Source organism: Dermacentor albipictus, chromosome 5, assembly GCF_038994185.2.
Source record: "Dermacentor albipictus isolate Rhodes 1998 colony chromosome 5, USDA_Dalb.pri_finalv2, whole genome shotgun sequence".
In the NCBI taxonomy this organism is placed as follows: domain Eukaryota; kingdom Metazoa; phylum Arthropoda; class Arachnida; order Ixodida; family Ixodidae; genus Dermacentor; species Dermacentor albipictus.
Genome location: NC_091825.1, coordinates 147,400,460 through 147,413,084, shown reverse-complemented (window position 1 = coordinate 147,413,084; position 12,625 = coordinate 147,400,460). Strand labels below are relative to the sequence as shown.

The following is a 12,625-nucleotide window of genomic DNA, read 5'->3' as shown; positions in this document are numbered from 1 at the left end:
CCATTGAGTGCTTAAGAGATATGCTGATTGCACAAGTGTTCTTAATCCTGTTTTCAGGCTGCTCCATGAATTTGTTCAAAGGGCACCCTTGCTTGAGGACAAAAAGGACCAGAAGGACTTGCAGGTGAGCCTTGTACTGCTTTGGACTTCCTCTCCTGCCCAAAACTTATACGAAATGAGCACAAGGCGTATCAGCCAAGGCTTAATTGAACCAATACTAAAGCGTTTGCAGTCATATCGCAAAGGCACTGTTTGAATCTGTGCATTAAAGGGCCCCTCACCACGCCTGGCCATTTTGAGCTGACAAGCGCAGAGCATACAATGCACATTAACAATTGTGTTTGCAAAGTATTGCATAGCTACGCGCTGCAGAAAGGTATGAAATTTCAGTCTGAACACCGTTTTCCCTCTCCCTCGAAGCGACCACGCTCCAAGCTGGACGGTGATGTACACTGTAAGTTTTGGAGTCGGGCTTGTAGAACGATCAGGGGAACTTGGGGTGACAGGACTAGGCGTACAGGGTTTATTTACCGTATTTACATTTGAACATGGGATACATTTACACTGTCTAGCGTGACTCTCAAATGGAGCACGCTAGACGAAGCATACAGCAAACGAGCACACAGCTCACGAGTACATTGACGAGCACAGAGAACGACGACGAGCACACCTAGCAGCCGACAAACAGCCGTTTTAAACACTTTGTGTTCCCTAGATCCCTAGGTGAGGCAAAACATTTGACGTCATCGTAAACAAGCCACCTCTCTGCGGGACGGTTTACACACACACATACGCACTTTCACTGCACTCGGAGCTGACCTTCGCAACGCGGCTGTCGTGTCGTCCATTGTCCTGCGTCCCCGTAGCCAGGTGGTCACGCCCGACCCCAGCCAGCGCCTCTAAATTCTAGAGCGGACCTCGCACAGTGGCCTCCACCGCTGCCCATTGTCTGGCGTTTTCAAAGGCCCGTGAAAAGGCATCGCAAGGCATCTCCTTCCAGGAAATCCCCCTGCTTCAATCGAACCGTGAAGGCAGTGGCGATTTCACTAACAATAGCTGATTGCGTTTAGTCATGTGGTGCCGAGAGGTTGTTGACGCGGCACCTCGCGGCCCCTACGAAACCAGTCACCGTGGCAGGTGTTCAAGGCTTCCATGGTATCTTTGGGGAAGCTCGCCATGCTCGCAGCTGCAGCTGGCTGTGAAAACTTGCATGTTGCCACCTCAGCAGGCCATTCCTAACAACACGTGTTCCTGCACCTATGTACTTGTGTTCGCAGTGTGACATCAATCATTGAGACACGTGACTTTCAAGAATTATTCAAGGCAATATCCGTTATTTGTGTAATCTGTTGCTTGAATTGACGAATTAAAGCTTAGAGAAATAATAAAATACACAAACGAATGTCTGCATGTTTTTGTTTTACTTTGCACCGCAGTAAGAGATATGTACTTCCGTTTCGTCTGCTTGTTCCTACCGTCATGCAGTCGAGTCGCGGGCGCAGACACCGAAACTGTCATTTTTACTGTGTTCCAGCGTGAGATCATGCTCTGTGATCCACTTGTTCGCCTAGGTATTCATGTAGCACTGACTTATGCACAGTGTGCAAAATTGTGCGCTGCGCGAAACCAGACAATCAAAACAGCTTGCACACGATGCCTTCAGCGGAAGTGCACCGTGCCACATAAAAGCGAGGAGATTAAAAAATGAAGGTGGGGCCTGTGACGTGTGTCACGTGAAGCTCGAGGTCCGGTATGGGAGAATGCAGGTAAGGAATTGCACTTGCAAAGGCTAGACTGGGCAAGTGGAGAGGGTGCCTCACCTCAGTGGAGCTTGCCTGCCAAAATCGCAGGTTCGCGGCACTCAAATATTGGCGATTTGAACAATTTTTGTGCAGAGTGCTCCCTAGAGCACATGTAACAACTTCCAGCGTATAAACAATTTGCTAAAGGGTCTGGTGAGGGGCCCTTTAAAAAGTTGTGTAGTTAAAGTAAATTTAAATTTCATGAAAATGATGCACTGCTTAGATCGCCTTTCTAAAGGTGAAATGGAGAATGTAGTGTGTGGTCGTTCTCTCACAAATTTCTGCCGTCATCTGCAGGACATAACTCAAAAAGTGATCGAGGCGTGCAGCACGGTGGCAAGCGCCAGCCTGGAGCAGACGACGTGGCTACGCAGGAATCTTGCTGTTCGTCCAGGACCGCAGCCTGACATCCTGGGCAGTGATGCTGACCCTGAAGGTTTGTGCTGTGTATTGGATCTGTCATTGGCCGTGCTGGAAATACGAGTCCATGTGTGTGTGTTCTCATGTGCTGCTCTACAAGGAATTTGACAAATTTACATCTGTTAATAGGAGTACTAGTAGAGATTTGTGCACAACCTTTCTTTCTTCTGCTCTTTCTTCTTCTTTATATTGCTGGAGTATAAACAAAAGTATACGATGCAATAGACCTCAAGTTCACTCAAAATTTTCTCAATGAAACATTTGGATTGGTTTGTGCAGCACGTGATGCTTGTAGTTTAGTTCAGACTTGACCAAGCATCTGTAGTAGGTTGAACCTGTGAGCTAGCTGAAGGGTTCTCATGGTGATGAGACAGCATGAAGACAGTGCAATAGCCTTAGGACACAGAAGGCAACAGTGCTTTCTCCTGTTATCCCTTAGCGCTGTTCATTCACCTTGACAAAGCTTTATGTAGAACGCTAGATTACAACACTAATCAGCGCTATTATACTTCACTGTTTTGTACCAGAGTTGTCATATGCACCGTGTACTTTTTCTCCTCAGTGGTGTGTCCTTTCTTTTAATATATTTTTATCCCTCTTTGCAGGAGACTTAGTCACTGCAACTGAAGGCACTCTAGTAACTGCTGCGGACGCAACTGAACAAGCAGCTGGGCAGCCAGTGTATAATCAGACGTCCTATGCCCAGTACAGCGTGCAAGCACTTTCTGTTCTAGCAGAGGTTAGTTGGCATTAATATCTTGCAGCCTCGCATTAGAACTCTGCAAAAATTATCACTTGATCAAATGAAAGTAGTTGTTCCTTTTTTCTTTTTTAACTGTGTTGCGTCAGCAAAACATTGAAAGCAGATGGCACGGGGCAAATGCTACTGTATTTATACAGTGTCCCATGGATTCTGGTAGAAGGCTTGGCAAATTTTTTAAATTAAATTTTTGTTCATTCCATTTAAATGAAGTTGTCTGGGTAGTGAGGTTCTCGCAACTGTTGCTAACAGTGCCTGTGCATACCCCGATTCTGTGTCGTGGCAAGCATGCAAGTTACCAGCAAATTGCATGCACATACTATTGCAGAATTCGTGTATGGCTAATTAGCTGCACCCATTTTCATGCTACTCTAGCCTAGTAATTAGCAACAGTTAAGCTACGTGAACCAAGTATTCTCACTAAAATTTGTGTGGTTGGAACAAATTTTAAAACAGTACTTTGTCTCTGTCTCTCAGTTTTTAGCTCCGGTGCTTGATGTTGTCTACGTGAGTGAAGAGAAGGAAAAGGTTGTTCCACTCTTGAGTGGAATTATGTTCTACGTCACACCATACCTCCGAAACCACAGGTGAGGCTTCTGCTAGAAACCAGCTCCAATAGATTTTGAAATTCAGTCTTGAGTCTGCATTTGTGGACACAAAGTAACTTAAGGGAAAAAAAAAAAATCTCCAGTCTGTCATGTTGCTCTTTTATTAAGATGAAGAAGGTATGGTGCAGTCAAATCTCATTACAAACATTACTATAACAAGGTAAATCTTATAATCTTCATGCAAATATTAGCTTCTAATGAATTTATTACATACCCATAGTACTGTATTCGGGCATTACTTTGTGGGGTGAGATACAGCAAGGAGTGCAGGTTGAGGTCATACGCAAGTAAGAAAACATATACCATATTTACTAGATTGTAATGCACACCCGTTTTCCGCGACCAAAAAAAGGAAAAAACATGGCCTCGGTTGTAATGTGCACTTGTTTGCCGCAACCTTAAAAAAAAAAGGAAATGTCCTTTACAGTACAGCACACCTCATTCTTTCATACAGGAATACAACTTTCATTTGGGAAAACAAAGATTTACTCCTAATACACTAAAGTTGTGATAAATAAAAAAAGTTGCAGTTTCGCATCGATTACGATAGCAAATTAGTAGACAGCTATATGGAAAGTAAGGATAGTAGTTTTATCGGCCGTGTAAACATTTAGACATTCGTTTAGTGACTAAATTAAGGTGTCATGTGCGCACAAGCAAACATGAACATGTATCGCTATCAAATTGCTGGAGTTGAGATGTGCTGCTACTGCAGGAGCAAGCGAATTGACCTTTGTGCGGCCTCTCGCTTCAACACGCACTAAGCTACAAGAAACCAGTGCAGTGCTCTTAGATGTGTAGACTGTCATCATTGCGAATCGCTTTTAAGATGGGGGCTGCGAGGTCTCGCTGTACATAGCAGCCGCCCGAGTAGAAAGCTTCTGCCTGCGCCGGTCCCGCATGCAAGTTTCGGGAACTCCGAACGCCCATGATATGGCCAAATTTCTGCCAGTCTCTGCACACGTGATAACTTTCCTTCTAATTGCATCATCGTGATGAATTCAGCGTCTTTGCAGTCGGCACTTCCATGTTGATAGAGCAAACGCGAAGACCAGGAAGACAGACGGTGCACTAATCTAAGCACACATACTACAGCACATGGAGGAAGCTATGGCAGCTAGGCTCGAAGCGCGTTTGAGGCGGCCATATTGAAATGCCAATGGCAATATGGTTACGCAGATTTAAGGTCGTACTCGATTCTAACGCGCACAAAATTTTTGGACCCGTTTTACCCGAAAAAAAAGTGCTGCATGCATGCTGCACCTGAAGTACATGCTGCACCTGAATGTGATATAGAAATGTTATATGCTCATAACGAATGTCATACATCACAAACGTATATATTTTCACGTCGGAAGCAACGTCATTATGACAACGTTTACCTGTATAGCAAAGCTTTCAGCAGCCAGAACTAATTGGTGCCTGAAAGTGTTGTGTCTGTTTCTCAGCATTAACTAACGCATTCCCTTTTTTTTTTTTTTTTCGGCGGCCGGCGCAGGGTGCACAATGCGCCCAGCTTTCGCGCCTGCTCACAGCTGGTGTCAAGCCTGTCGGGCTACCAGCACACCCGCAAGGCATGGCGCCGGGATGCATTGGAGCTGCTGCTTGAGCCGGCCTTCTTCCAGATGGACCTGCCCTGCCTCGCCCACTGGCGCGCCACGGTGGACCACCTCATGACAAATGACAAGACCACCTTCAGGGACTTCTTGGGTGTGTGCATGTCTCTGAAGTGCAGGCCGTGTATTGTAGGGTTCTATTCTGATTCTAAAACTAACAATTAAAAAAAATGAAACAAAACAACCACATGCGAAGTAAATGAGAAAGGCTCAATACTTTTCTGAGATTCAAAATCGCCATGCAGTTTGAGGTCAGTTGCATTACAGGTGTAATTGTTGTAATGCATGGGAATGAGCAGGAAAGAGAATGTAAGACTAAGGACAAGATCATTGTAGGTGCATCATTATTGCTTCTTTTTCTTTTCATGTGTCTCTTTAGTATGTCAAGATACCATGGCGTCCTGCAAAATGTTGTTGGTGTATAACTAGGTATTACTTTTTGATGTATATCACTCGTATCAATGGGTTGTGCACTGTACTAGAGCTAAGGCATGCGCTTATTTGAATAAATGTTTCTTCTTAGAAATGGTGGAGAGAAAAAAAAAAATGTCTGCTCTTGTTTTGATGGGGAGTATAAAGATGTTGCTAAGCATGGTGTTATGTCAAAAAACAGCCCCTGTAATTTTTCAGAAGCATTCAATGCCGATGTTCGGTAGAAACGCTGAAATTGAGCTTTTTTATGTCTGTATAGTGCTTCATGCTGGTTCACGGTGCTTAGCTTTCCCCCTTTGCATTTTCTTTGCAGCCCGTTTCGCAGTGGCGCAGAGTGGCTCATTGAACATCTTCAGCAGCAAGGAGCAGGAATACGAGTCTCGGGCGCAGCTGCTCAAGCGGCTGGCCTTTGTGGTCTTCTGCAGCGAGTCGGACCAATATCAGCGCTACATGCCTGACATCCAGGGTACAAATCATTGCTCACGAGTCTTGGATGTCAGTAGATTTTGGGGCACATTTAAGTACCCCAGGTGGTCAAAATTAAACTGGAGTTGGCTACTGCGGTGTGCCTCATCGGATTATGGTTCTGGCACATAGAACACCAGGATTTTGTTATAGTTTATTTTTGATGCATGACTTTCAGCATGACAGAACTGGGAATGGCAAAAAGCAAACTTAAGATAACACGAGAAGACTGTGATGAAGACAAAGGTCTGTGTGTTTCTGTTTTATGTCAGTAAATTCATTCCTAATGATCCGATGTGAGTGCAGGTGTACTTCAGGATGTCAAAGTGAAAAGGGAACTGTCAATGTTTAGTACACTACAGTATACACTGAAGTTTGCTTTAAATTCTCGGTTGATTAATTTCAATAGAAGCATGCTAGTAAGAAATCATTCTATATTTTATGCGTCTTTTACACACAAGCTGCAAAATCCAGCGTGACATCTCGGGGATGTATTGCATAGAAATGGTCCCTGTGCAAGCTAATCTTTACACCCGGACAAACTTCAGTCAGTGAGTGTCAGTCCTTACACGGATGTACCCCTTTCATAAGTAGTTCAAAATTTGTAAAAAGGATTAATTTAATTTACTGGACATGTGTTTGGGGTCAACACTTCGTTAAAGAGCCTGAGAGGTCAAAATTAAGCTGAAGCATTTCATTGTCATCTTTCATATAATTAAGCTGAAACACTTCATTATGTCATCTTTCATATCCCCTATGTTGTCTTAGTATATAAGTCTGTCGGGATCTCTGTTTATTTGATGTTATTTATGTTTCTTGGTATTAGTTTTCTAATATGCCAATATTCATTTGTAAATGAATGCCTCTACTATGATAATGTGTTATGAGCTATGTAGGTGCACATAATAAATAAATAAATAAATAAATAAATAAATAAATAAATAATTAAAAAGAACTAAGTAAATAACCAATAGAGCTCTGCAGCTACCCATTACAGATTTCTCCGGGTTCAAATTATTTAGTGTTCACTATGGTAAATTTAAAATAGTGCTGCAATTTTTCTTTGGTGGGCACTTTGCGGGGTTTTATTTAACTGATGCCCACTTAGCTGAAGTTCGCAGTTCGAAGTGCTTCTTGATCAACATGATACCCTGTTGCTGACTCTGATGTGATGTTTTCAGAACGACTCTCCGAAAGCCTCAAGCTCAGCCATGTGCCAAGCATACATGCGCAAGTGTTCCTTTGCTTCCGAGTGCTGTTGCTGCGAATGTCACCGCAGCACATCACTTCTCTCTGGCCGGGCATCATCACAGAACTGGTGGGTGCCATCCCAGAGCATCCACCTAAGTTTTGAGTTGGGGTGACTGTATTTCCTTAAACAGGGTATCTCTTATTCTGGTTCTTCCTTTCTTTGAAGTTTAAAAGCCCATCTTAAAAGATTTAATGGCACAGCATGGCATAGGTTGGCCAAAAAGTGTGTTAAGTTTGTAGCACTGTTCCTAATATTGCAATAGCTGTGCTCTTATCCTTTTTACAGGGAATAGCGCAAAAACCACAAAATATAAAAGTGTGTCTCATACACACATCTGTACTTTTCTGCATGAATATTTGTGTCGCATAGTCTTTGCACTACCATTCAAAGGAATACTTTAAATACTTGTCCAAGCTTTAATATCAGCAAGTTTCACACTTACGGGCTGGAATTTGGCAATGATGTCAGTTGCATAAAAAATGCGTACCGCAGCAAGCTGTCCTGCAGCTTGGGTGTGAGGAGCAGGTTTTTATTAAAAGAGGCATCGATTCTCCCCGAGCCTTAATTTTTAATCTATGCATTAGACAGTGAGCACATAGGAGCAGCCTGCCACTTGTTTGAATTGGTTTTTGTTTAGCCTTCACATATTTTTTCCTTCCTTCACATTGCCTTCTCTCAGGTGCAAGCTTTCCTCCAAATAGAGCAAGAGCTGTCGACGGACACAGAGGAATTCAGGTGGGCGGGCCTTGATTTATGCCAAGTTGTAGTTCAAACTGCAGTGTCCTGAATGGAATGGGCTCTTCTGTTTGTGAACACTGCACCAATGTTAAAGCAAACACACAATCTGTCTTGAAACGGCGATTCCTGCAAGTGTGCAGGTCAAAACTTAGTGCAAGTCAAAACTTAGCTCACTGCTATTTGATCTCATGTTAAAGATTTCCACTGGTGGAACTGCCTTATTTTGGTGCCAGTACAAGCACATTTACTTTTCCTTAAACTTATATCTGCTCTTTCATGTTGGTGCATTGTTTGCACTACATTGTTTGCATAGACTAGTACATGCTATAAATCCAAATACTACACTTCGTGCCCGGGCTGCGAAAACATAGTGAGCTTTTTCTTAGGTGCCACGGTCTTAAACTTTGGATGCTGGCTCTAGGTGATTGAGCTAAGGAGTCTACATTAGATAAAGCTAACAGGCGGTCTCGCACGGTTGCTGAGGTGCGAAGTTCGCAGGTTTGGTGGTGTAAGTGCAAGTGTAGCATTTTGTGTGCATTCTGCAACAGGATTTTGCTAACCATACTAACCAGACCTGGCTTTTTGTGCTGTGGTACTCTTGCTTACATACTGTAACAATTTTTTGCTGAATGCAACGCCGAATGTGTAGCAATAAACATTGAGGCATAGAAGCTGAGTGCACTCAATAAAATCGATAAGATTGTTATTGGAAAACAGGACTTGTGTACAGAAATGCTGTTGTGCATCGTGGACAGCTGCATATGACAGCTCTATTTGTAAGTGCTTGTTGAGTGCTGTAGCTTTTCTAACTTGGACATAACTTGTGTGCCCCATGCTTGTGCTTTGTATGCAAAAATTTTTCTTATGAGATGCCTTGTACATTTGACCTCTGCACAAACTCTGTGTGCTGTCAAGTGTCTAGTACTGAATGCTAAACAAAATGATTCAAAATTCCAAACCTCTCATTTGAGAAACTGATGCTTGTTGTGTGGAGCTTTGGTTACATTTCTTTTGCTAAACTTAAATATGCATTACTTTTCTTGGCTTTGTGCTGTTTGTTGTCTCTGTTTGAAAGCTGACTGCAATTTTAATGTACTTATGCATTGTTTCTTAATGAGCATCTAACCTGCAACTTGCAAAGAGCTTTTTCATGCATTGCTGGTTGCACTGTACAAGATGCTTGTCTAACGCTTGCTGTGGTATCTTTTTTTTTGCAAATCATGCTTAATACCCTGACTCCAGTGTTCACACGTGTCTTGTTCTTTGCCCTGTATGCCTTTAAAACAATTTTTCTGCTGGCGGACCCAACACGAAGCAGACGGAATCCAAGGTACTGCAATCTGTGCACTCCTTGCTTTTTCTTTGTAGTGCGTGTGCCCGCATGTATGCTGAAAGTGCAATTTGTACTTAGGTTGCCATAATATTAACAATTGCGAGCAAGTCATATTATATAGTCCTTTGTGTGTCATTGTAATAAAAATGCATTTTGAGGAATAATACTATTCTGCTCATTGCAACAACTACATAATAAAAAGCGGGGCGTACTTAGTTTATCAAAAGCACGTCAGCCAGTAAAAGCCCAAAGCTTAAGAGGTAGGTTTAGCTTGGGTCTAGCTCTGATTTTCCTGTTTAAATACATGTAAAAGGAAGAAATGCTTTTATGAATGAAATTCGTTGCATTTGAAAGAGGAAGATAAATTTTAATGACTCTAGAGAGCAGAATTTTGATTTACGACCTGGATTTTAAGGAAATTTCGTAAAATTGGCAATAAAAAAATTGAACCATGACGCTTACAAATTTGTTCACAAATTCGCAAGAAAAATGGGCATTGCTGTTCAGCAAACTAGAGCATCTCAAGCTGACAAACTTGATATATGAATTTACAGCTTACACACAAAATAAAGCAATTTTGTTTGTTTTTACATATATTATTAGTTGCAGTTTTCAGAATTGTGTTAGTATTGCTTTTCGTTGCTCGGAGTTGTAAACGTTGTAGTTGAGCTTTATGAAATTTTCAAGATTGTTCTTTTTTTAATTGAGTCAAAATAAAATGTTACTTCCGACAGTCGCTAGATCTTAACTTTCTTTCAAATGCAACAAACCTCATCAAAATGAGTGCAGTTGTTGCTGAGAAAAATGATTTTTTTGTTCCCATATATTTGGGTAGGAGCTTCTAAGCTAAAGCTTCCTCTTAAAGCAAAAGTCTTGTTTTGTGTCCGTACTCCTTTAGATTGCACCAAACATAGGTACATAAGCTTTTCTTCTTCATGTATGGCTTGCACCCTTTTCTGGGAAAGATGGAAGCCTTGGTTTTAAACAATTTTCACATTCAACAATCTAAAGTAAGGATTTTAGACAAGATTTCTCAATATGTAATATACTATAGTTAAGAGGTTAAGTAGACTTTCTAGCATTTAGGGTGGTGACAAAATGGACCATAGTATGTACTGTTTGTCTTACTTTTCTGCAAGTACCTGATAGCAGCCTACCTAACAGTATATATGTATGGACTTGAATTCAACAACCAGGTACAGGTCGTTCTGTCCAGAGCACATCTGTCGCAAGCTCTTGGGGTATCACGCACAAACTTAATGCGCGCAGCATTTCACGGATACAAGCTCAACTTGCATCCAACGTTGTGTACACCTTGTGCATTGTCTCTACTTGCTCTCCTTCCATTCTAGAACTTGAGTGTAGTGATGAACGATGTCTTGTGCTGGTATGCAGCTCGCATTTGCGCAGGCTACAAGGCCTAGACAGCAGTTGGGCCGTGAGCAATGGCCTCAATGCTCACAACCACCCAGCGTGGCTGCAGCTGTATCTGTCGGCCTGCAAGCTGCTCGACCTGGCCGTTGCCCTTCCTGCTGACATGCTGCCCCAGTTTCAGATGTGAGCATGTAGTAGTGGCTACACTCGAAAAAAAAAAAAAAAAAGTTTGCGCCCTTTGAAGCTTACTTTGTCCTCAAGACAGTAATTGTCAACTACTTGCATGCCTTTTGAGAGAGATTTACCTAGAAAATACAGTTTGCGGTAAATGGGAAGGGATGAGGAGCGAGGAGAAAGTTGATATCAACAAGGGACTGAGGCAGGGGTGCCCTTTATCCCCGCTGCTGTTTATGATGTACATGGTGAGGATGGAGAGGGCGCTAGACGGAAGTAATATCGGATTTAATCTCTCATACAAACAGGCGGGTACAGTAGTAGAGCAGCAGCTCCCAGATTTATTTTATGCGGACGATATTGTGTTGCTAGCTAACAAGCAAAGTGATTTGTAATGTCTGGCTAATATCTGTGGACAGGAAGGCAAGAATTTAGGTTTGAAATTTAGTGTTAGAAAATCAGGTGTTATGGTATTCAATGAAAACAGTGAACAGACAGTGGCAATACAGGGCCAGGAAATATCTCTGGTAAGAGAATATAAATACCTTGGTATATTGATAAATGAAAGCAGTAGATATATGAAAACACAAGAAAAAACAATAACCGTAAAGGGGAAGAGAAATGCAGCCATAATGAAGCACAGAGTGCAATTAGGATACAATAGGTACGAGGTGCTCCGAGGTATGTGCAAAGGTGTAACGGTTCCAGGACTTGCTTTTGTAAATGCGGTTGTGTGCTTCAAATCGGGGAAATCAGGACTTGATCTGAACCAAAGGTCAGTGGGACGCCTCGCATTGGGCGCTCACGGGAAGACTACAATGAAGCTGTTCAAGGTGATATGGGCTGGACTAGTTTTGAAGTGAGGGACGCTCACAGTAAAATTGATTATGAATGACTGAGGAATATGGAAGAAAGTAAATGGGCTGGGAGAGTGTTCAGGTATGTGTACAGAAAAACGAAAGCAGGGGAAAAGTAAATGTCTGCAATAGAGATTAGTAGGAGGAGATTGGAAGATTGTTCGAAGAAAAGTAGGGCAACGACAGAAAACGGAGACTTACAAAGGCAAAGTTCGCAAATAGGTGGTCAGAAAATTTAGTTGTGGTCTTTATTTGTTTTTTAACCTAGGTAGGACATTAGGCAGTATAATAGCAAGAGCTTGGTGGCGCAACCCACTGCCCCGTACCAAAGGGGACGCTCAATAACATCCATCCATCCGTTCAGCTACCATGCGGGTTTGTCTAATCATTGTGCTCCTGGCTTCAGTCATTCTTGTGACATTATTTATTACACTTTATCTTTTTTCATTTTCAAAGAAATCGTATCTTTTCAAATATATCAAGGCAATTTGTTTCTGCACACATGTGTAGTCATTGTGAATTCTGGCACTTGGAATGCAATATTGTATGCAAATCAGCGTACTACGCTTATCATTCCTATGCTGGCTAAACTGCCACACTTGCAGCTCACATAGACACATAGCACCACAGTTCCTTCTAGTATTGTGGAAACTCTATGGCTTCACAGGCTTTCATGTCCCAGCATGGCATCACTGAAATTTCGTCATATGATTGAATCATACATGTGGAAGTACAATTAACAGTGTCATGCACTGATAGTCATTAAATGAACTAGTAAAGGCTTCTTTGTAAAT

General features: G+C 42.3%; 1 protein-coding gene across 5 annotated transcripts in view; it reads left to right on the top strand.

Moving 5' to 3' along the window:
- The window catches only part of LOC135906235 (protein DOP1A), a 62,681-nt gene that overhangs the window by 46,249 nt on the left and 3,807 nt on the right, over positions 1-12,625 (top strand). For 3 of the 5 annotated variants that reach the window (XM_065437529.2, XM_065437528.2, XM_065437530.2), the window contains exons 23-32: positions 58-124; positions 2,100-2,238; positions 2,828-2,961; positions 3,460-3,569; positions 5,089-5,300; positions 5,952-6,104; positions 7,285-7,421; positions 8,035-8,090; positions 9,409-9,423; positions 10,822-10,983. In XM_065437529.2, coding sequence (XP_065293601.1) covers positions 58-124; positions 2,100-2,238; positions 2,828-2,961; positions 3,460-3,569; positions 5,089-5,300; positions 5,952-6,104; positions 7,285-7,421; positions 8,035-8,090; positions 9,409-9,423; positions 10,822-10,983 — 1,185 coding nt within the window. The remainder of the gene's footprint in view (positions 1-57; positions 125-2,099; positions 2,239-2,827; positions 2,962-3,459; positions 3,570-5,088; positions 5,301-5,951; positions 6,105-7,284; positions 7,422-8,034; positions 8,091-9,408; positions 9,424-10,821; positions 10,984-12,625) is intronic. The other 2 variants (XM_065437531.2, XM_065437532.2) reach the window with 2 other exon arrangements.